This window comes from Sorex araneus, chromosome 11 (assembly GCF_027595985.1).
Source record: "Sorex araneus isolate mSorAra2 chromosome 11, mSorAra2.pri, whole genome shotgun sequence".
NCBI lineage: Eukaryota > Metazoa > Chordata > Mammalia > Eulipotyphla > Soricidae > Sorex > Sorex araneus.
Window position 1 is genome coordinate 22,547,694 of NC_073312.1, and position 20,058 is coordinate 22,567,751.

A 20,058-nucleotide genomic window follows, 5' to 3' on the forward strand; every position below is an offset into this window, starting at 1 on the left:
CAGAGAGGATCCGGCTGCCAGCACTTCACGCCCAGCCCGCCTCTGTTCCCGCGTCCTCCGGGAGGGCCCCGCCGGGGTAACAAACCCCCTTTCACCGTCTAGATCCCGGGGGGCGTAAAGGTGGGGGTCGCTCAGGAGGGTGCGCCGGGAGCGGGGCACTCTGGGCTCCCCGTGCGCCCACCCCGCGGCTCTCCCCCCGCACCCTCTCCGCAGTCACCCCGAGTTTCCGCGCGGCGCCAGGCCGCGGGCAGCGCGCTGGACTCGGCGCGGCTCCTTGGGGGCGCGCGGCCCGCCCTCCCGTCGGGCGGCGCCGCAGCCCCCTCCCCGCCGGCCGAGCCCCTCCCCCGGCCCGGGGCCCCTCCCCGCGCTTCCCCTCTCCCCTCCCTCCGCTTCCCCGCCGGCCGGGCCCGGCCTCCGCCTCGGCGCCCACTGCGTCCGCCCGCGCCCCCCGGAGCCCGAGCGCGGCCGGCCGGCCCCTCCCCGGCGCGCTGACAGCGGGTTCCCGGGCCCCCGCCCCGCGCCCCGGCCGGCGGGACACACCCCCGCCCCTCCTCTGCGCCGCCAGTTCCCGCCGGACCCTCCGGGCGGCCGAGCGCGCGGGCGGGCGGGCGGGTCGGCGGCGGCGCGGAGCGCAGGGGCGCGCGGCAGGCCCACCCGGAGCCGCCCGGGGCGCACGGAGCCCGCGGCCAGAGCTTACCTGGGGACGCCCCGAGCCCGGGGAGCGGGGAGCAGCCGCCCGGAGCGCGGCCGGGATGAGAAGGTGACACCGCCGGGGGGCGCCACTCGCTTTGTGCGCGAAGATGCTCGCCTACTGCGTGCAGGATGCCACGGTGGTGGACGTGGAGAAGCGCAGAAACCCCTCCAAACACTACGTGAGTACAGCCCTTGCCGGCCCCAGTGTGTGTGTGTGTGTGTGTGTGTGTGTGTGTGTGTGTGTGTGTGTGTGTGTGTGTGTGTGTGTGAGATTTGGGGAGGGGGTGCTGGAGAGGAGTGGACTGGTCAGAGACACCCCCCCCCACTCCCGGGAGGGCCTCCTGGGTGTCCCCTTGTTCAGCCCCGGAGCTGAGTGTCCGGAGGGGAGCCTCGGGCCGTGGAGTTTCTCCTTCGGGCTGTGAGCCCCGTGGAAGCCTTTTCTGTCCTGCCTCCACTCCCCCCTTCCCCGCTTTCTTTTTTTGGCATTGAAATTGGCAAGTGGCTGCCCTTGTCTGTTAGAACCGGTGAAGTCATCTGTCCGCCAGAGCTCTGATGGATGGTGGGGCGGGGAGCAGCGGGGCGCGCAGGTCGGAGCCGCCGCGGGGAGGCTCGCGGGGGAAGCAGCATCTCCTCTGGCAACCCCCCCCCCCCCGCAACCCCGGGATCGGGGTGGTCCCGGAGCCAGACCCTGCCGACGGGAGCTCCCTCCCACCTGGACTCCACCGTGGCCACCCCCTAGGCCCCAGGACCAAGGGAAGCCGCCCTCCCCGCCTCTGCACCCCCCCACCCCCAGCCCTGAGCTTTGATTTCCTTCCGAAAGTCATTGTGTCCATCGGTGTGAGGAGAGAATCCTGGCTTTTCCTTTTATCCCTGCGCTGGACGTGACCCTTCCCTGGGTTCATTTCCTCTCCAGTGATGCTCGTCTCCAGACACCGGCCGCTAATGTTTGCTGGGTCTCCGGGGAGCTGCGGGGACGCCCCTCCCCCACCAAACTTAATGAGAAGGGGCTTCAGGATGATTGAGCGGAGCTGGGGTCCGGCTGACCCGGCCCCTTTCATGTCGGTGCCCCCGTGTCCTCACCACGAGCACCTTGGGAAGCTCCTTCCTTGGCGCTGGAGGAGGCCATCGGAGCCTCTGCCCCAGAGCTGGACTGGGGACCGCAGGCTGCATCTTATTCGCAAATTAGGCGCTCAAAGGAACATCTCGAAAGCATTACTTTTGAGCAATTAAAACTGGCTGTTGCTGGCCGCCCTGTGCGCATATTGATCCTGGGAAATAAAAATGCCTTTTATGTTCCCCCATGGAAGGGGTTTGAGGCTGGTGTTAAGGCCAGCCTCGGGGGACTTGTCCTGGCCAGTAGCTTCGAACTTTGGGTTTCTTTATTGGCCAGCGAATGAGGTCGGGCTAGATTGGGGAGGAGCGAGCCCTGTTGCAGAGGCTTTGTCCCGAGGGGGTGGTGACAGTGCAGTGTGTGTGCCTGAGTGATGTGTGTGCCTGTGTATCTGAGTGTGGTGTGTGGGTGGTGAGTGTGTATGTGTGTTTGAGTATATATGTGTGATGTGTGTGCATGAGTGTGTCTATGTGCATGTGTGTCTGTTCATGAGGGGTGTGTTTGCATGAGTGTCTATGTGTTTCTGGTGCGTGTTCTTGAGTGATGTGTGTCTGGGTGTGGTGTGTGGGTGGAGGTATGTATGTGTGTGCATGAGTGTGTGTGTGTGTGTGAGAGAGAGAGAGAGAGAGAGAGAGAGAGAGAGGGAGGGAGGGAGGGAGGGAGAGAGAGACTGTCACAGCCAGTACTTTCCTAACCAGAGGTTTTAGGTGGAACCTTGGACCTCAGCTCTGACTGTGTCCTAGACTCTCGGACGCACAGGCCACAAGCCAAAGTGTAGCTGACACCTTGATGCTGCTGTGTACCAGCTGGTGTGTACCACTGGTGGCTCACACTTGGCTGTGCTTCAGTTAACACAAATGCAGTGCAGGCCTCACTGAGTTAAGCAGCGAGTGGGTCCAGTGCGGGCTGCACGGAGAGGTGGCAGGCGCCAGGGTTCTGGGCTAGAGAGTGTTGTTCAGAGCCTGGCCTGGTCACTCACTAACCACAGAGCTTTGAGTTGGTTTCTTGGCTTCTCTGGGCCCCCGGCTCGGCATTCTTACAGTGAATATAGTATTAGTACCTACTTCACAGGGTTCTGCGGTGATTCAGTGAGATCACCCATGTAAAGTACTTCCCCCAGCTCTTGGCACATAATAGGTACTTATTTAGTGGTGGCTTATTACTGGGCAGAATGTGACTAAGACAGCACTTTTGAAAAGCAGTTATTAATGGGTCCAGCAAAAAAAAAAAAAAAGAGAGAGAAAAGACGGGGTAGGGCAGGTTAAGATGGACAGTACTCTGTTCTATGGGAGCAGGGGAGGAGGTGCTCCATCTAACTTCCCTGAGACCATGGTGTCTTCCCAGGTTGTGGCGGCAGAGTGTTTTCTGGGACAGCGCTGCTTCCCAGGAGAATCCACGCTGGGTTTGGGGCGGGGTGCAAATGCCACGGCCCAGTGGACCGACCACACTGCGCTCTGAGCTCAGAACACGGGTAGAGGAGAAAGTGTCCTGCCCGCTGGGACCTGGGCACTCAGCGGTTCTGGCCCGTGACCTTACAGATGAGGAAGCAGAGCTAGACGGGGTAAAGTCACTTGCCACACGGCTGGTCACTGGCCTTGGGTGTCCCTGGCCTTTTGCCCAGGGTGTGGGTCTCTGTTCATCGAAGTCTGATTGGGATTGAGGAAGAAAACAAGTATCTGGGGGTGGCAAGAGGGACTTCCCCGTCAGCGGCATTTATGCCCGGCCTGATAATAAAGTGTGTGTGTTGGGGGTGGGGGTGGAGAGGTGGAAGGAGCAGGAGGGGGCAGTCCAGCCTCCCAAGCTCGGTCCCTGCATGACTGATCCCCCTTCCATACATGGAAGGTCAAATGTTCCGGGTAAGGCCCTGTGATGTGAGCAGTTGGCAGGACATGCTGCCCCCTCGTCACCTGCGTTCTGGAATCTTCTATCCTGGAGAAGCACGCCTTCTTGCCTCTCTTCTGCGGATGGTGAGCATCGAGTCTGTGGTTTGGCAGATGGAAGAGCGGAGAGGCTTTACGGGGTGTGCACCGGGCTTGGAGCGAGCTGCTGAGAGGCCCGCAGCTGGAGCAGGAGGCGTCTGCCTGCTTCCGGGATGCGGGGAGCATGCTGCCAAGGGTCTCTGGGACATCCGCAAAGGGTGTCCGTCATGGGGGCGCGGGGCAGCTGCCTCGACCGCAGGCTCTTTGGGTGCCTTCTGGAAACATGCAAGGGGCTCAGTCGTTAGCATGGAACAGGCAGCCCTCCTGGTGGGGTGGGGGGGGGAGGGGGCCGGGAGCTGGGCTCCTCTTAGCTTACACGAGTCGCCTCAGGTAAACACCCGCCAGCCTCCCCGGCTGTCTTTTCCGCAGTCCCCATGGGGCTGGAGAGATCGTATGAGGCTAAGGAGCAGGACCCAGCACCACTGCCCTGAGCACTGTCCACTGTGCCCCCGCGTTGAATCACTGGCTGAGACCCCCCAGGACGGTGCCCCCTCTCCCTCACCCCTCAAATGTCCCAAGGATGCAGATGGCGAAGCACAGACACCTGCGTGTGTGACATTTTCCAGGAGGACGAGCTCTGGGTTCGCAAGGCTGGTGTGTCAGGCCCGAGGTGGGCAGCGGAGAGGTGTGCCGTTATCTGACACAGAGCAGAAAGGGTGTGATGCTGTCTCGGCGGTTTCCAGCTGTGACTGATGACCCCTAGGGATGCGGGAGGGGTGCGGGTAACATCCGGGGTCAGCAGCGTGATCCGGGGCACCCAGCAGCTGCCTCGTGGGCTTTCCTGAGCCCCCACCCACGAGAGGGTCCTGGAATTCCTTAAATACAGATGGGGGAACGGAGGTTCGGACAGGTGGGACTGTCTGGGACCCCCTGCTAGCCTGAGGCGGAGGCCGTCTCCCGACGCTGACTCAGGTGGGACGCGTCTGCGCCTGAGCGTGGTTGGGAGACTGGACTCGGGCTGCAGGACAGTGGGAGAGCAGGGGCTGAGGTTTGAGGGTGGCCTTACTGTGGGGGACAGTCCCTGCAGGCCAGTGCCAGGCAGGGGATTGAGGTCCCCGCGAATCAGGGGCTGAGGCACGAATCCAGGATGCTGGCCTGTCCCTGGGGGAACATTCTAGAGTCCGGTGTGTTGATGGACTCCTCCCAGATGATGGGTCATGTGATCCAGGCCAGCGAGCTGAGTTGGTGGACAGTGGGCCCTGGGCTCACTCCTCCTGTCTCTGGCCTGCTCTCAGCCTGGGGAAGGGTGCGTGGAGCGCGGCCTCGGGATTCTCAGGACCGCCTCCTCTATGGGACGGGTTCGGGTCTCCGCTGTGGCTCTTCCTAGCCGGGCCTCCTCACCCTCTCCCTGTGGGCCTCCCCTGTAGGTTTTCCCACCTTCCCGGACTTGTAGAAAAGGGACCTGAGATAATGCTGGGCAGCACTTTGTCTTCAGAGGCCCTGGAGAGTGTAGAGGGGTGGAGGGGCTTGCCTTGCAGGTGGCCGACCCTGATTGGATCCCCACATCCAGGCTGAGAATCATGGCACGGGGCGGGGGTGGGCTTCCCTGCGCCGCCTGACTGGGGAGACAGCCCCCCAAAACAAGAAACAACAAAAGAATTCTTAGTCCCCAGTCTCCCCTGCAGACATTTATCCCTCCTGTTTCTCTCTGGTGTCCCTGATCACCGGAGCCTCGTGTTTGTCCAGGCCCCGGAGGCGAAGCTGAGACCAGGGCAGGTCGGGCCGTGGGTGCGCTGTGTGACGGGCAGCTGGGCCCCGGGCCCCATGGGAAAGACCCAAGGTCCAAAGAACCAGATAAACCAGGAGCGGCTGTTCCGGCCAAGGGCTTGGCAGTGCGGGGCTGGGAGGAGAAGGCCAGGTCGCTGGGCACGGGACAGAGGTGTCCAGGTAACGCCAGCTTTGTGCAAAAGATGCCCTCGTGCCCGTGTCCCTGCAGGCTGGCGCTCTGGCCTGCCCACCCTCCCCCCCACCGCCCTGCACAGGCTCCCCAGAATAGCTGCTTCTTCTCTGAGGAGGGAAGTGATCTAGGGCTGATTCACGGGTCTGACAAGGCTCCCTGCTCTCGGAACAACTAACCACATCCTTCAAGGCCGTTGGAAGAGGGAGCACAAGTGGCCATTTGTCACGGGCCTCTGTAGGGCCGGGTGAGGAGTTGGGGGGCACACATTAGGATTGAAACCACCGTGTGTGGTGGCAAGCGGTAGGGGGCGAGGAGGGAAGGGAAAAAAATAAAGCCATGTGCTGTCCTAGGAGACCAGTTCCAGCTCCAGAAATATAAGTGCCAGCTGTTGCATTTCCCAGGTTGCTGTTCTGGGGCCAGCAGGAGTTAGTGGCCAGTGGGGACCAGGAATTAGAGACGTGTGGGGAGGACTTCTGACCGTGGGCTTGCTCAGCAGTCCCCCTGGAAATTGCCTTCTAATTTCCTCAGCCTGAGTCACCAGGAAGACGGTTCTTGGCCAGCCAGAGTCTCAACTGGCAGTGCCGTACCCTTCTGCCTCCTAGTTAAACAAAATAAAATAATAGCGTCAGCCATCTGTCACACACACACACACACACACACACACACACACACACACGCACACGCCTGTGGAGTTCCGAGAATCCAGGAAAGGGATAATGGATGAGGATAGGGACCCAGGGGACAGGAAGGACAAGGGTTGTGTGTGGGAAAGGGGAGGGGGGACTCTGGCTTTGGGAGCAGAGAGGATGTCTCTGAAGCACCCAGTAGGGTGCCCCAAGGGTGCTCCTCACCCACTCCTGCCAAGCTGCAGGTCGCTGTGTGGAATCGGCTCAGGAAGGTGGATGATCGGACAGGCCAGAGGGCAGGAGGGTGAGCCCCAGGCTGGCACCTCTTGTGCCCCCTACTGGCCTCCAGCCTCACCAGCTGGTACAGAGGAGAGTCCAGAGGACTCAGATAGTCAACGAGGAGGAAGGGCAGAGAATGGACATTCTGCCAGGCAGTGCAGACTAGGACTTCCTAGACAGGAGTTTCTTAAAATTTCATTTTATTGTATTTCTTCCTCTTCTCCCTCCCCCCTTTTTTTGGGGGGGGAGCAGTGTCAGGGATTGAACACAGGGGCTCACACATGCAAGGCTGGGGTCGTCCTGCTGAGATCATTCCCAGCCTTAGTAGGGGATATGCCTCCCAACCACCCGACACATGAGCTCAGGAGATGCTTAGACCCGTTTTACAGATGTGGAAATTAAGACAGGGAGCCTTGAGTTCTGGAATCACTCAGTGACAGCACTGGGATTCTTTTCCTGGTCTGCCACCTGAGCCTGTGAGCTGCTCGCTTTCCGAGCCAGGAGAGCTAACCAGGGGCCGGGGCAGCAGCCCCCAGAGCCGCCTGTGTCCAGGGAAGGCAGTCCTGTGCCCCCCGGATGGCAGTCCTGTCCCTCCCTCTTGCCCTCTGGGGACCTGGTGGTAGCTGTTTAGAAACTCTGGTCTCAGTTTTCTCTTGGAGATATAAACAAAGCCAGGGCTCAGTGGCTGGAGTGGCGGTGAAGGCGAAACAGGCTCCGGAGCACTTGCAGTGGGCCTGGGCGCCCTGAGCCTCAGTGTGGACGTTTGCTGGAATCAGCGGCTCCGTCTGGAAGCTGTGCTCAAGTGGAGTGCTCCGCCAAGGGGGGTTCCTGGGGAGACCTGGGTAGAGGAGCAGTCCCGGAAGGCGCTAGAAGGGGAAGAGATGGGGGGAGAGGGGTGAGCGGCTAAGGGAGCTGCTAAGCTGGGCAGAACCCAGCATGGCGGCCACAGGGGAGGGCCAGTGGGGGTGGGAGGGACTGGGTGGGCACCCTCGAACCAGACCTCTCTCCTGAGGATGGGTGAGGAGGCAGGGCTGGCTGGAGGCTGGGGCCAGAGGGGCCAGAACCGGGTCAGGACCGTCTCCGGCTGTGCCCCTCTCCTCTGCAGGCCGCCCGCTCACGCTTGGTTGCACCCTGGGGTCTTGGAGAGGGGGGGTGGGAGGAGAAGGGGGGCTATCAGACGAGAGAGGCCCCTGGGAATGTAGCGGCGGCCCGTGTCACCTTGTCACCACGCTTTCTCCAAGCCCATGTGCCCCTGAGCACAGTGCAGTGGCCAGTGCAGGGAACCCCCTTTCTCATAAGCAGCGGGGGCTCACACCAAGCAGCTAGTGGGGGCTCAGTGGGACCGGCCTGGGGTGGCCCCCACCCACTGTGTCCACACATCCGCCCACCCCTCAGCATGCCCCAGCTTTAGGTAAAACCTTCTGAAAATACTGACATTTCTGAGTGTCTGCACGCCAAGTTCTCCCCGGAGGCTTTCACAGACCCCAGTGTGTGTGTGTGGGGGGGGGTTTGGGGGCGGGGGGCGCTCCTCACCTCTGGCTTCCACGGCAGACAGCGAGGACTCGAGGCCCAGAGGGCAGAAATGAAGGGGCTGACACCACCCAGCTAAGACGCAACCCAGGGAGGGGCCGCCGTACCCCCCCACCTGTGCTGGCCTCAGTCTGGAACATGTAGACCTCCCGCTCCGTCCAGGAACACGGGCCCTGCCAGCGGTCACCTTCCCCTCTTAGGGCTCCATCCACCCATCCGGCAAATGGGGTGCCTGCTTCCCTTTGGGGCTGCCTCACGGAGTGAAGGGTGCTAAATAGTGGCGTGAAGGGCTCCCGGAAATTTGATCATGCGGGGTGCAGGGGTATGTCCCCCTGATGAGTAGCGGTGCCTGGCTTCCCCACCCTCCGGGCTGCCCGCAGTGACCACCCCCTGACCTGCCCCTGCTCCTGGGCGGCTGTGGCCAGGGAGATGTGCGCTTGTCTTGGGCCTGTCCCTCCCGGGAAGGAGGCTTGGACCTTTAGCATCTCCCCCAGCCTGTTATTCGGGGGGCGGGTGTGGAGGCAGGGCCCTCTCGGGTGCCAGCACCCGCAGGGGCTGCCTGTGGAGAGGAAGTGACATCCCTGGTGGCTGAGCCAGCAGAGGGAAACAGCTGCACTCCCTGTCCACCACGCCCGCCCCTGTCTCGCTCCCTGTCCTCGTCATTTCCCTTTGGTGAGGAAGCGCCGGCCCTGAGCCGGGGGGAGGGCGCGGGAGCCCTCCCAGGGGGTGTCCACGCGGCATTGGTCCGGCAGTAGGCGCAGGCGCCCTCCAGTCGGGATGGGATCTCGGACCTGGAAGAAACGATCACTGTGATCAGTTCTGCCCCCTGTTCTGAGAAGTCAGGGTGTGTGTGTGTGTGTGTGTGTGTGTGTGTGTGTGTGTGTGTGTGTGTTGTGCGCGTGTGTGTGCATGTACATGTGTGTGCATGCGTGCATGTGTGTGCACGTGCCTGCTGACCCCGGGTGACAGGGTGATTGGGAGCTTGCAGACCCCCGCATCCCCCTGGGGTAGGCGTCCCTGGTGGAGAACTTCGTTTTCTTGTTCCTGGAATGCCCTCCCTCGGCACCAAGGTGACCTTCAGCTGAGCTGCCCCGGGACGTACATTGAATTCCCACTCTCACGGCAGCACCAGAAGGCCCCCCTGGTGGTGATGGTGTTTTTTGGTGGTTTTTTTTTTTCCTTTTGGGCTCTGGGCTCCCATGGTGCCAGGGCTTGTGCCCTGGTCTGAGGCGTGCACTCTCCGAGGCTCGTGTCTGTGGCCCAGGCTGCCCAGCGGGGAAGGCGGTGTGGGGGGTGTAGCAGAGCCCAAAGGCGCGCCGCCTGCGTCTCCCCGGGGCAGGGGGCTTCTGCTGGCCCGCGTGTTCCCTGCGGGCCGAGGGTGGTGGAGGGGAGGAGGGCCGGGCAGCGCTGGTGCCCGCCGGGGCTCCTGTGCCCGGAGGGGCTGTCCGTGCCTGTCTTTTGAAGTGGCTGCTCTGTAAGCCCCTTCATGGCGGGCCCCACTCCGACCCATTCCGTTTCCTGATGGCCCAGACCCAAAGGGCTATTTTAAGGGCCTTGCCTGTGTGGGAGAATTTCTCTTTGTAATGACAGAGAGGGAGGCCCGGCTGGCCGGGTACGCCGCTGGCAGCTCCGGGGGCCAACCTCTTTGCTGAATACCGCCCTGCGTCGTGGCTTCCCTGAGCTCGGAGCCCTGCACCGTGGCGGGCACCCTGAAGGGGCCGCAGTGAGTGAGGAGGGCAGGGCCGCCACCAGAGGTGGCTGAGCCCGGCTCCCTGCGGCGTGCCGAGCCCCCGAGGATGGGCAAACTGATCCTTCCCGCGCAAGAGTTACGGTCGAGAATAGAACAGCATCTGAGTCGGGTTTCAAGCCGGGATTAATTATTTACTTTAGTCATCACCCGCTGGCAGTAGGAGAAAGGCAGTTTCGTGTTCCCTGGGACTCCTGGGTGTGGCGGCTCCCGGGCAGGGGAAGTGGGGGAGTTGAGTCAGAGGGGGCCCGAGCAGAGCCCCTGAGAGGTTCGGGGGGGCCCCCCAGCTGGCTGGGGCAGCGCCAGGCCATCCCCGAGTGCCCACGGCCAGTGTCAGAGGAAGAGACGGAGGCTCAGAGGCGCGGCGGCCACGTGGCGGCTGGCAGCAGGAGCGGGGCTTGCTCTCGCGTCCCCCCGGGCCCCGCCGCGTCTGCCTGGGTTTGCCCGGGCCGTGCTCGCTCCCGCCTTCAGCTGGAAGTGCCCCCACACACTCAGGCACGCGTGGGTGGGTGATTCTGGGGGGCCGCTGAGATGATCCAAGGGGGCAGTGGTAGCCTCAGGTGCTGCTGGGGGGAGGAGGTCGGGGGTCCTGTCTGTTGCTTGGCTGTGAGTGATTTTCAGGGGGCTGAGTCACTGGGGAGTCTTGTGTGCTCTGTTCAGCTATTGGCTCGGGGGGGGGGGGGGCAAGGGAACGGCTCACATGGGCTCCCCGGCTGGACTGCCAGGGTCTGGGTTAAATGACAATCTTTCCCTCCCGGCCCCTCGTGGCCCACGTGATCTGGGCTTGGCTGGTGGGTGTCGCGAGAAGAGAGTAAACCCCTTGATGACCCAGCGTGGATTTCTGGAAAGGCCCAGCCGCTGTGTGGGGACTCAAGAATCACCCCCCACACTCTTGTCCAGAGACACTTTAGAGGCCCTGACCCTTGAAGGCCCCAGCTCCTGGGGGCTCATGATTGTGTGTGCATGTATGTACCTGTGTGCATAGATGTGTCATATGTGTGCATGTGTGTATGCATGTGTGTGTGTGTGTGTGCGTGCGTGCAACTAGCCCGCGTGATTATAAGGAGCAGGGGAGCTCTCATTCCTGGCGCTTTCTGCCTGCTGGGTAAACATGGCTCTGGCAGTGGAGTGAGCTCCTGCCATCCAGCCCCCCTGGAACTTGGTGAGGGCCGAGGGTGGGAGCAGGGCACCAGCGGCCTCTGTGGCAACAGGTTCAGGCTCTGAAATCTTTTAACTCCCTCATTCCACATGATCAGGTTTCTCTGAGGTTTCCACAGACCTCAGTTTTCTCACCTGTAAAATAGGCTCACTAATACGCATACTGCTTAGTCCCTCCAGGGGTTACTCTCTGAAGTGCTGTTCAGCAAATGGAAGCCCCCGTGATGCTTCATTCCCAAGGTCATCCTTGACCGCTGCCCACCCCCCAGAAGCTCCCTGGCTGCTCATTTTTCCTTACTTCCCGTCTGTGACTTTGCGTCTTTACTGCCTTGCAGACTCCTGTAATGTTGGCCAAGAGTGGCCTGGGTGTGGTCAGCAGAGGGCAAGTCCAGGCCTCCTGGGCCTGCTGGATAGGCCCCTGGAGGAAGGCCCGTGATCTGATGTTGATTCTCGTGCAATCATTCGATCAGACAATACTGCTAATGAGGTGCCTCCCGGCAGAGCAAACCCTTTGCCTGGGTGAAGGGCAGCGTACCCAGCTCTGCACTGGGCACTGAAGTGAACAGTGTGCCCGACGGGGGCAGGGGTGGGGGCATCAGAGCCTTAGAGAAGTCGAGGTGGGGTGGGCTCTCGCGGGTGCCAGGGTGTCGGGCAGCCCTCCTCTCCCCTGACTTTGAATCTGATTTGAGGGAGTTGAGGGGAATGGCCGGGGGTCCCCGAGGATTAATCGGGGGAGGAAGAGGGAGAGGAGAGCGCAGGCCTGAGGCGGGAGGGGCGGGAGGCAGGTGTGTGGCGGCAGGCGTGGACTGTGAGGTCCTGTGGGTGAAGGCCCGGCCCCAGCCCGGCCTGCAGCAGCGGGGCCTCCGCTGGACTTGCCCGTGGTGGAAACAGACCCAAACCCTGCTGCGCGATTGCTCCTGACGGCGGGAGGGAGTAGCTGCCTCCACCAAGCCAGGGGCCGCGCGGAGCTCCGGGGGCCCCACAGCAGCTAGTGGCGGAACCATCGTGCACCCCGGGTCAGTGCTGCGGGCAGCTGCCTCTCGAGGTGACCGTGTTTGCTCCTGTTGCCCCCACATGCCCTGCTGCCCAGGCGAGCTGGCAGAGTCCAGGTCACAGGTGGGAAAGGCGGGTACCGAGCCTTTGTTCTCTTCAAGACTCTTCTGGCCCACTTCTGCTTTTTATCTATCTATCTATCTATCTATCTATCTATCTATCTATCTATCTATCTATCTATCTATCTATCTATCTATCTATGTCTTTGGGCCACAGCCGGCAATGCACAGGGCTTACTCCTGGCTCCGTGCTCAGGACTCATTCCTGGCACTGCTCAGGGGACCATATGGGATGCTGGGGATCGAACCTCGGTCGGCTACGGGCATGGCAAGGACCCTACCCAGTGTACTGTCTCTCCAGCCCCTCCCCTGACCTTCTGTTTCTTTTTAAAGAACCACAGCTTTCGCGCACAGTTCTGGCGATGGCACGTGTGAAACAGATAGGTGATAAATAGTGCCGGGATTCCCACCGGAGGCATCCTCACTGTGGGGTGCACGGGCTCTGCTGCCGCAGGAACCAGAGGCTCACCTCATAGTGGGCACCTAATCTCTGAGTAATGCTCAGGAAACTCTCCGGGGTAGCTGAGTAGGAAGAGGAGATGGAGGAGGAAGGATGGGGAGGATGTGGAGGGAAAAGGAAGAAGGAAGAGGAGAGGAGGAGGAGGAGGAGGAGGAGGGGACAGGAGGAGGGCAGAGCCCTAGTTATATGCCAGCCACTCTTCTGAGCACGCCACTCATTTCATTCTTACCGGAAGAAAAGGCACTCCGACCGGGGTCCTTACTTTCCTGATGAGAAAACAGAACTGAGTTAATTTAGGAAAAGTGATAAGCTCAGGAGAGGGCTGGCGGGGGCGGGGGTGGGGGGAGACTGGGGGAAGGGACTTGAGGGGGGTGTTCCAGGAAACCTCACTTCCTGGCCTTCCAGGGATTGTGCCAGCCTCGGGGCAGCCCAGGTGGCCAGCTGCCTGGCCCGTCCACTGCACATTTGGTGCCTCCACTCCGGCAGGCTCGAGTCTGCCGTCCATCGTCGTACAGGAACAAAAGCCCCGTGGCAGGCCGGAGCAGCCCCCTCTTTGTCCCCCAGACAGGAAAAGCCATTTGTTCCTGGAACCTGACACTGCAGGGGGTGGGTTTGCTGGGGCCCCTCTGTCTTCCTGGGCTGTTCGCAAGTGCGGGTGCAGGGGGTTAAGGAGCGCGGGCGGATTAGAGTGTCTGGCACCACGTTCCTGGCACCTTGGCCTCAGCACTGGCTGCCAGCAGGTGGCCAGGCCACAGCTTTATCTGGGGGTGGGGGTGCCCTCCCCACCCCGCCTTTACAGTTGATTGTTGGAATGAGGTGGGTCCTCACCGGTCCTTCCCCTCTTCCCAGGGCCCAGAATAAACAGCAGCTGTTTGGCTCCATTGTCCCCGCCTGCTGCCAGCCGGCCGGCCGCCCCGTGGCTCTCACTTGGCCCTGCCCGTCTGGGGGTCAGTGCTGTGGGCGCCGGGGCCCCTGGGCTTCGTCCTTCCCGCTGGCTGGCCCTGGCCTGCCCTTCTGGGCCCAATGGCCACTCCCTGGCACGGGGCCCACCCCCCACTGCCAGGTAACAGGTCCTCAGGGTGGGCACAGACTCAGGCTCCAGCCTGCCGGCCGTGGCTCTGGGCTCGGCCACTCAGTGACCGTGGGCAGCCAGCTTCACCCCGACCCTCCGTCTCCTTGACGGCCCGGTCAGGCCGTGGGCTCCGGAGCAGGGTCCGGTGTGAGACTGAAGGTGTGTCCAGTGGAGGCAGCTGTGTGGATTTGTCAAGGCCCAGTTTGCAGCCCCTTTGCCACTTGGGGTCTTTGCGAGCTGGAGGGGAGGGCTGGGGGGTTGTGTGTGTGTGGGGGGGGGGTCTCCACACCTCGGCTTTCTCTGTAAACCCAGGCCAGTCACCGGGCAGCCCTCAGGTCAGCAAGGGCCCAGAGGGAGCGTGGGGTAGCCCTGGGCGCCCATCCCCCCCTCGCGGATGAGGCAGCACGCCCCCCCAGAGAGTATTGCTCTCCTGTGCTCCTCACCTGATCCCGCACGGCGGCGGCCTCGGCCTCGGCTGGGTTTGGTGTCCAGGCTGTGCTCAGCACCTTCAGGGCCGGGGCTGGGGGTGGGGTGGGGACGGGAGAGACAGTGGATGAGGCACGAAGCAGGCAAGCTGGGATTTCTCTCCGACTTGGCAGTGCTTGTGCTGATGTCATCTAAGAAAGGGAAAGAGGCGTGAGCACGGCCTTCAGCGGGGCTGCGGAGCCCTCCCCACCCCCAGAGGGGGACCGGCTATCTCTGCCGCTGTGTGGCCCGCCCCTGTCCTCCCAGTGAGCGTCCACAGGCTCCCGCACACCGACAGACAGTGCCGGGTGTGAGGTGAGTGCTCACCACCCACGTGTCCCTGCCGCTGTCCCCGCCTGCCTAGAGCCCCTGTGGCTGGCCGCGAGGCCACCTGGTGTTGGCGACAGTGGCCTGGGCTGGCGGAGGGGGCCGTGGAGTCTGAGCCCAAGCTCCACTGCCCTTGGCATCCACCCCGAGCTGCCCACAGTGGCCTTTGAGCAGCCAGGAGACCTGGGCTGCGAGGAGGATGGTCCCTGGGCAACAGTCCATTCCCGGTGTGCCTTCCCGCCTCACCCCTGCCGCGCCCTGCCCAGGCCGAGTGATGTGTGATGTGCCAGGGCCCGCCATGTTGCTGGTTCCTGGGCTCCTAGCTGATGCCACTTCTGCCGTTCCTCGGCAAACCCTTTGACATCCCAGGAGGGCTCCTGACCATCTCTTGGAGCTGGGGGGGCTGCACTCAGGGCTGACTTGTCAAGTCGAAGGTGTGTAGTCCCTGGGCGGACCCTGACATTTCCCCAGACACTACCAGCTGCTCCTGTCCCACCTGCCAGGAGCCCTGATGCCCGCCACACCAGTTAAGACCAACTTCTTGGGGCTGGAGAGATAGCACAGCGGGTAGGGCGTTTGCCTTGCACGCGGCCGACCCGGGTTCAAATCCCAGCATCCCATATGGTCCCCTGAGCAACGCCAGGAGTAATTCCTGAGTGCAGAGCCAGGAGTAACCCCTGTGCATCGCCAGGTGTGACCCAAAAAGCAAAAAAAAAAAAAAAGACCAACTTCTTAACTGGGGCCCTCCCCGATGCTGGGGTGGGGGTCGCTGCCGGTGCAGAAGGGGCCCTTTCTCCCTCCCGGCATCGGGTGCAGAAATGCCACTTCCCGGCTCTCCATTCCCCATCCTTCATCCCTTGGGTTTCTTGGAATTACCGCCCCAGGGAGCAGCCTTCACCTGGGTCTGATGAGATGAGGTCAGAGCACCGGCCTAATGCGCTTCCCCCGGAGCCTCGGGCCGGGCTGTCCCGCTGGAGATTTCCAGGGTTCTCGCTCTCTGAGAGCCTGGCCTGGTGCAGGTCTTGCAGGCGAGGAGTTCCCAGCGCGAGTCGCCGTGGACAGGCCTGAAGAGTACGGGGTCAGCACCACAGCCTGGCCCTCCTCCGGGCAGGAGTGCTGTGACAGGGACACCAGCGGGGCCTTGGAAACGTGGAGCCCGACCACAGAGGTGCCCCAGAACACAGAGAAAGAGAAATCTAATATCTGTGTCGTAGGTCAGGCTGGGAGGGACAGGGGGCACGTGGGGTGGGCGTGGGGGGATGGGCCTTGGGGTCTGCTGGCGCTGACAGAGGTGCAGGACCCGTTTGCTTCAACTTCCATCTGTGCCCACCTAGGGAACCACAGAGCCCGGCTAGTTGGCGGAACCGGGGCCTCGCCAAGTCTTGGGACAGTGAAGCTGTGAGATCGGGGGTCCTGATGGTGACCCCTAAGAAAATGAAGGAAGCACAGAGGGAGTGTGTGTGTGTGTGTGTGTTAGGTGCACATGTGTGTGTGTGTGTGTGTTAGGTGCATCATGTGTTGGGCATGAATGCTTGTGTGTACCTTTGGCTACAGTACTGTGTGTGTCTGTGTATTTGAGAATGTGATGTGTATGTGTATGTGTCATTTGGTGTGATGTGTTTGTCTGTGTGGTACATGTATGTGAATTTGGGTGTAGTGTGTGTGTGTGTGTGTGTGTGTGTGTGTGTGTGTGTGTGTGTGTGTGTGTGTGTTGCAGGCTGTGGGATTGCAGTCACATTCCCAGGCTCTCTATAGCCTTGCCTTCTCCCTAGAGCCAGGCCCCGACCCCGGGATGTCTTCTGTCTCTGTAGAATGGCTCGTCCATCCTCCCTTGTGACGACTTTCCCTCGTGTGCACACAGCCCTCCTTTCAGACAGATGGCGTTGCCCCATTTATAGGGAAGGAAACCGGGAATCAGAAAGGCCAGGCCACTCGCTCACGTGACAGAAGTAGGAGTAAGTGGCATAGCTGACCAGCTCCCTAACTGGTGCCCTCCCTGCTGCCTCCGGCCCTGCCCGGTGAGCCGGGCTGCTGGGTGGGGGTGGGGACGCTGCTGTGCAGCAGGGGCCCTTTCTCCCTCCCGCCACTTTCAGTGCCCGTGGGGGCACAGAGGCGGTGCGGGGCCGGCTGGCTGGGCGCCGGAGCTGGGAGGAGTAGGTGGGGTGTGGGGGCCCTGGATGCCTTGAGCACCGCCTGGAGCCACCCCTGAGCCCCTTGGGAAGTGGCCCCCAAAGAAAGCAAGACAAGACCGGAAAGCAGGGGGAGAATTGAGGCGGGGAAGGTGGGGAGAAGCTGGACAGGGCCTGTCTTTGCTCCCTGCGTTTCAGGGAGTGGAGGCTGTGGACATTCTCACTGGGTCAGGAAGAGAGAGAGAGAGAGAGAGTGTGTGTGTGTGTGTGTGTGTGTGTGCGTGTGTGTGTGTGCCGGGCACACATGCATGCACAGTGCCAGGGATGGAACCCAGGCCCTCACACAGGCAGGGTGAGGCTCCGAGCCACACCCCAGCCCCAGCCCCCAAAGCTCAGCTGGTCCACAGGCCCCTCCCAGCGATTCTGGGCCCCCTGGGCCGGCCGCCTGATGGGAGGCCTGAGGATGCTGTTCCCCAGGGCCCTGCGGTGCAAGGTGCCCCAGGCGTACCCAGTGGTGTACCTCCAGGGGGAGGTGTCTCCTGAAGACCTGCAGGGCTCTACCCCATGATGCCCAGGGGACCATGCAGCGCCTTCATCCCTCTATCCCCCAACTCCCTCCCCCCGAGAGCAAATACCAGCCTCAGCCCAGTTTGTCCTGGGCCTGCTTCTCCCCAGGGCACATGTCCGAGTGTGTGACCCTCAGGGTTGTTTGTTCCGTGACTTCACCCCTAGGAAGGGGCTGGCCGGAGAGACTGGCCTTCCCAACCGGGGTTCCTGGAAGAAAGAGGGGTGCCGTTGAGTCAGAGTGAGTTCTGGGTGGGCAGAGCGGTGGGGCCCCTGGGCTGGCCTGGAGACAGTCAGAGCGGGGACTCCCTCAGAGCTTGCTCTCCCGTGCTGACTCTGTGGGGCGTCGGGGGACTCCTTGTGCCACCCAGAAGTGGCTGGGAGAGGAGTCTCGGGGACCCAGCCAGCCCGGTGGCCCCTGAGAGCAGGTGGCTCCTCTCAGAGCTCCCAGAACCTTCAGGGCCATCCCTGCCCTCACCCCCGTGTGCTTTAGACCTGCCGCAGGAGCCAGGAAGTGGCTGCAGTGCCACAGTCTCAAGAACTTCCTCCAGTCAGTACCCAGCCCAAATGCCACTATCCTCGGGTGTCACCTTCACTCAGGGCCGGGGTCCTGGAGGACCACCTCCATCGTTGGGGGACAGGTCTCTTTTTTGTTTTTTTTTTTTGAGGGGGCCACACTAGTGGTGCTTAGGGATGCTCCTGGCTCAGTGCTCTGGGGTTGCCGCTACCTCGCAGAGCTTGGGGACCATGCCGTGCTGAGGGCCCAGCCCAAATCTCCCGCATCCAAAGCATGTGCATGAAGCAGCTGTTTCTTTGGCCTCCCCGGGGACCGCTTTCCTGACACAAAATTCTCCTAGCCTGCAGTGAGGATCACTTGAGAGTGCCGAAATACTAACTCATTTTTACAACAGTTTCAGACCTTTGTTGTTTATCCAGAGAATTGTACAATGTTCCCCCCTCCACATGCGTGCGCGCGCGCACACACACACACACACACACACACACTGTCAATTTTGCAATATTTTTCATTACTCCAAAAAGCAAGTACTCATGAGCTGTGGCTTCCTTCCTCTTCCCCCGTACATACACAACAGCCCCCAGTTCTTGGAAGTTGCTGACTTATTCTCAGTGTAACTCGCCGGTTCTGGGCCTTTCGTGGAAATGCATCCTACATTCTATGCTCTTTTGAAGGTCTTCCCTCTTGAAGCTTTAGAGGGTGAGTTGGGGTGATTCCCCGGGTAGCCAAGGAGCCCTGGGCACGCCCCCTCACCGTGGTCTCGGAGGGGTAGTCTGGGGTCCTGGAGAATTCCATGGAGCTCGTCTTCTCCCTGCCCTGGTGGCCGGTGCCCCCCTCCCCACTACCTTGACACTGGCTGAGACCCGAAAACCATGAACTTGCGTCCAGTTAATTCCCACTTCTCCTTCTGGCCTGGACGTGGGGGGAAGGGTGGAAACTTGGGGGGTGGGGGGAAGGGTGGAAACTGCAAAGCCTGTCCTGACCCGTCCCCCAGGGACTGGCTTTCCGGGAGAGGATGGGGACAGACACAAACAGCATCTTTATTTGTTTTTCGTGTTGACTGACCCCCCGGCTCCCTGACCAAGTTCTGGGGACTGTCGCAGGGTTCCTGGTGACGCTCTTCCCTGGGAACCCAGGGTCGTGTCATTGGGATTTCTCTCTTGGGGACAGCTGATGGGGAACTCGCCAAGTGCTCAGGAGCCTATGCGTGCGGAGCTGGACCATGTTTGTTTCTCTAGCGAGAGCTGGCTCGACGCAAAAAGGGTGCCTCTCTCCAGAGCCGCGCAGCGGCAAGTGACGTCCCAGCGGAAATGGTCTGAAATCATACGGAAGTCTGTCTCCCTACTTTCAAGGCAGTTTGGCAATTACTAGCAAACCATGCTAATTCAAAAAGGAATAATAGTAAAAAAACCCCTCTCTCCTTATAAAGGGACATTTACATCTCCTTCTTTATTTTTGGCCATTGTATATACAGTGCTGCCCTAAATATCCACCTCAATCATCAGAAACTCAGGGTTTTGTTTTTTTTGGGAAGATGATTGATGAAAGAAACTGGGATTGATATCAATCCATATTGTGCTCTTTCGTCTATATCTAAATTTAGACCATGATAATTGATTTTTTTAAAATTGCTGTTGTTGTTTTGGGGCCACACCTGGCAGTGCTTAGGGGTTAGTCCTGACGGGGCTCAGGGGACCATATGGGATGCTAGGGATGGAACCCGGGTCAGACGCGTGCAAGGCCAGTGCCCTCCCTGCTGTACTATCTCTCCAGCCCTGAAAATTGATATTTATAACAAAGGTCTAAATGTCTGGAATCAATTTAGAATCACTCTATCATCTTGCTTTCTTTCCCCCACCGATGACTGAGCATCGGGCAAAAATAATGTTATTTTTGTACCTTAGGAATTATTTAAAGTGATATTTTAAAGCAAAAGAGGCAACATTAAGGGCCCTCTGGTCAACCAGAATATTTGGTTTGACACCTGCCCTTGAGCGACCTTGAGAATGGTTCTGGAGGTTCTGTTCTGGAGGTGATGTGATTCCCACACCGGAGACACAGGAGGAAGGTGTCGGTTAGACCGGGGGAGGTGGGAATGCCCAGAGGTGGTGGCCGGAACAGGGATGGGCTGAACACTTTGGGAAACAGAGGTTGGAAACATGGAGTGAACCTGACAGGGGCCTCTCCCAGAACCTAGCGGTTCCACCTCTGGCTGGAGCCCCCGAAGCTCAGGGCCTGGGGAGATTGTCCCAGGAAAGCATAGGCCAGGACTTTTACTGCTTTGTGTTTACCAGAGTGAAAAAGAGGTTTATCAGTCAGAACGGGGACGGGTGTCGCAGCAGGGACAGCCACCGAGTCTTAGGTATTTATGAAAATGGAAACTTGGCCT

At 60.9% G+C, this 20,058-nt stretch overlaps 1 protein-coding gene across 2 annotated transcripts in view; it reads left to right on the forward strand.

The window, feature by feature from the left end:
- Positions 1 to 701: 701 nt before the first annotated feature.
- Positions 702 to 20,058, forward strand: part of SH3PXD2A (SH3 and PX domains 2A) — a 200,928-nt gene continuing 181,571 nt past the window's right edge. For both annotated transcript variants that reach the window (XM_055118788.1, XM_055118789.1), the window contains exon 1: positions 702 to 872. In XM_055118788.1, the coding sequence (XP_054974763.1) occupies positions 801 to 872 (72 nt within the window). In that variant the 5' untranslated portion in view covers positions 702 to 800. The remainder of the gene's footprint in view (positions 873 to 20,058) is intronic.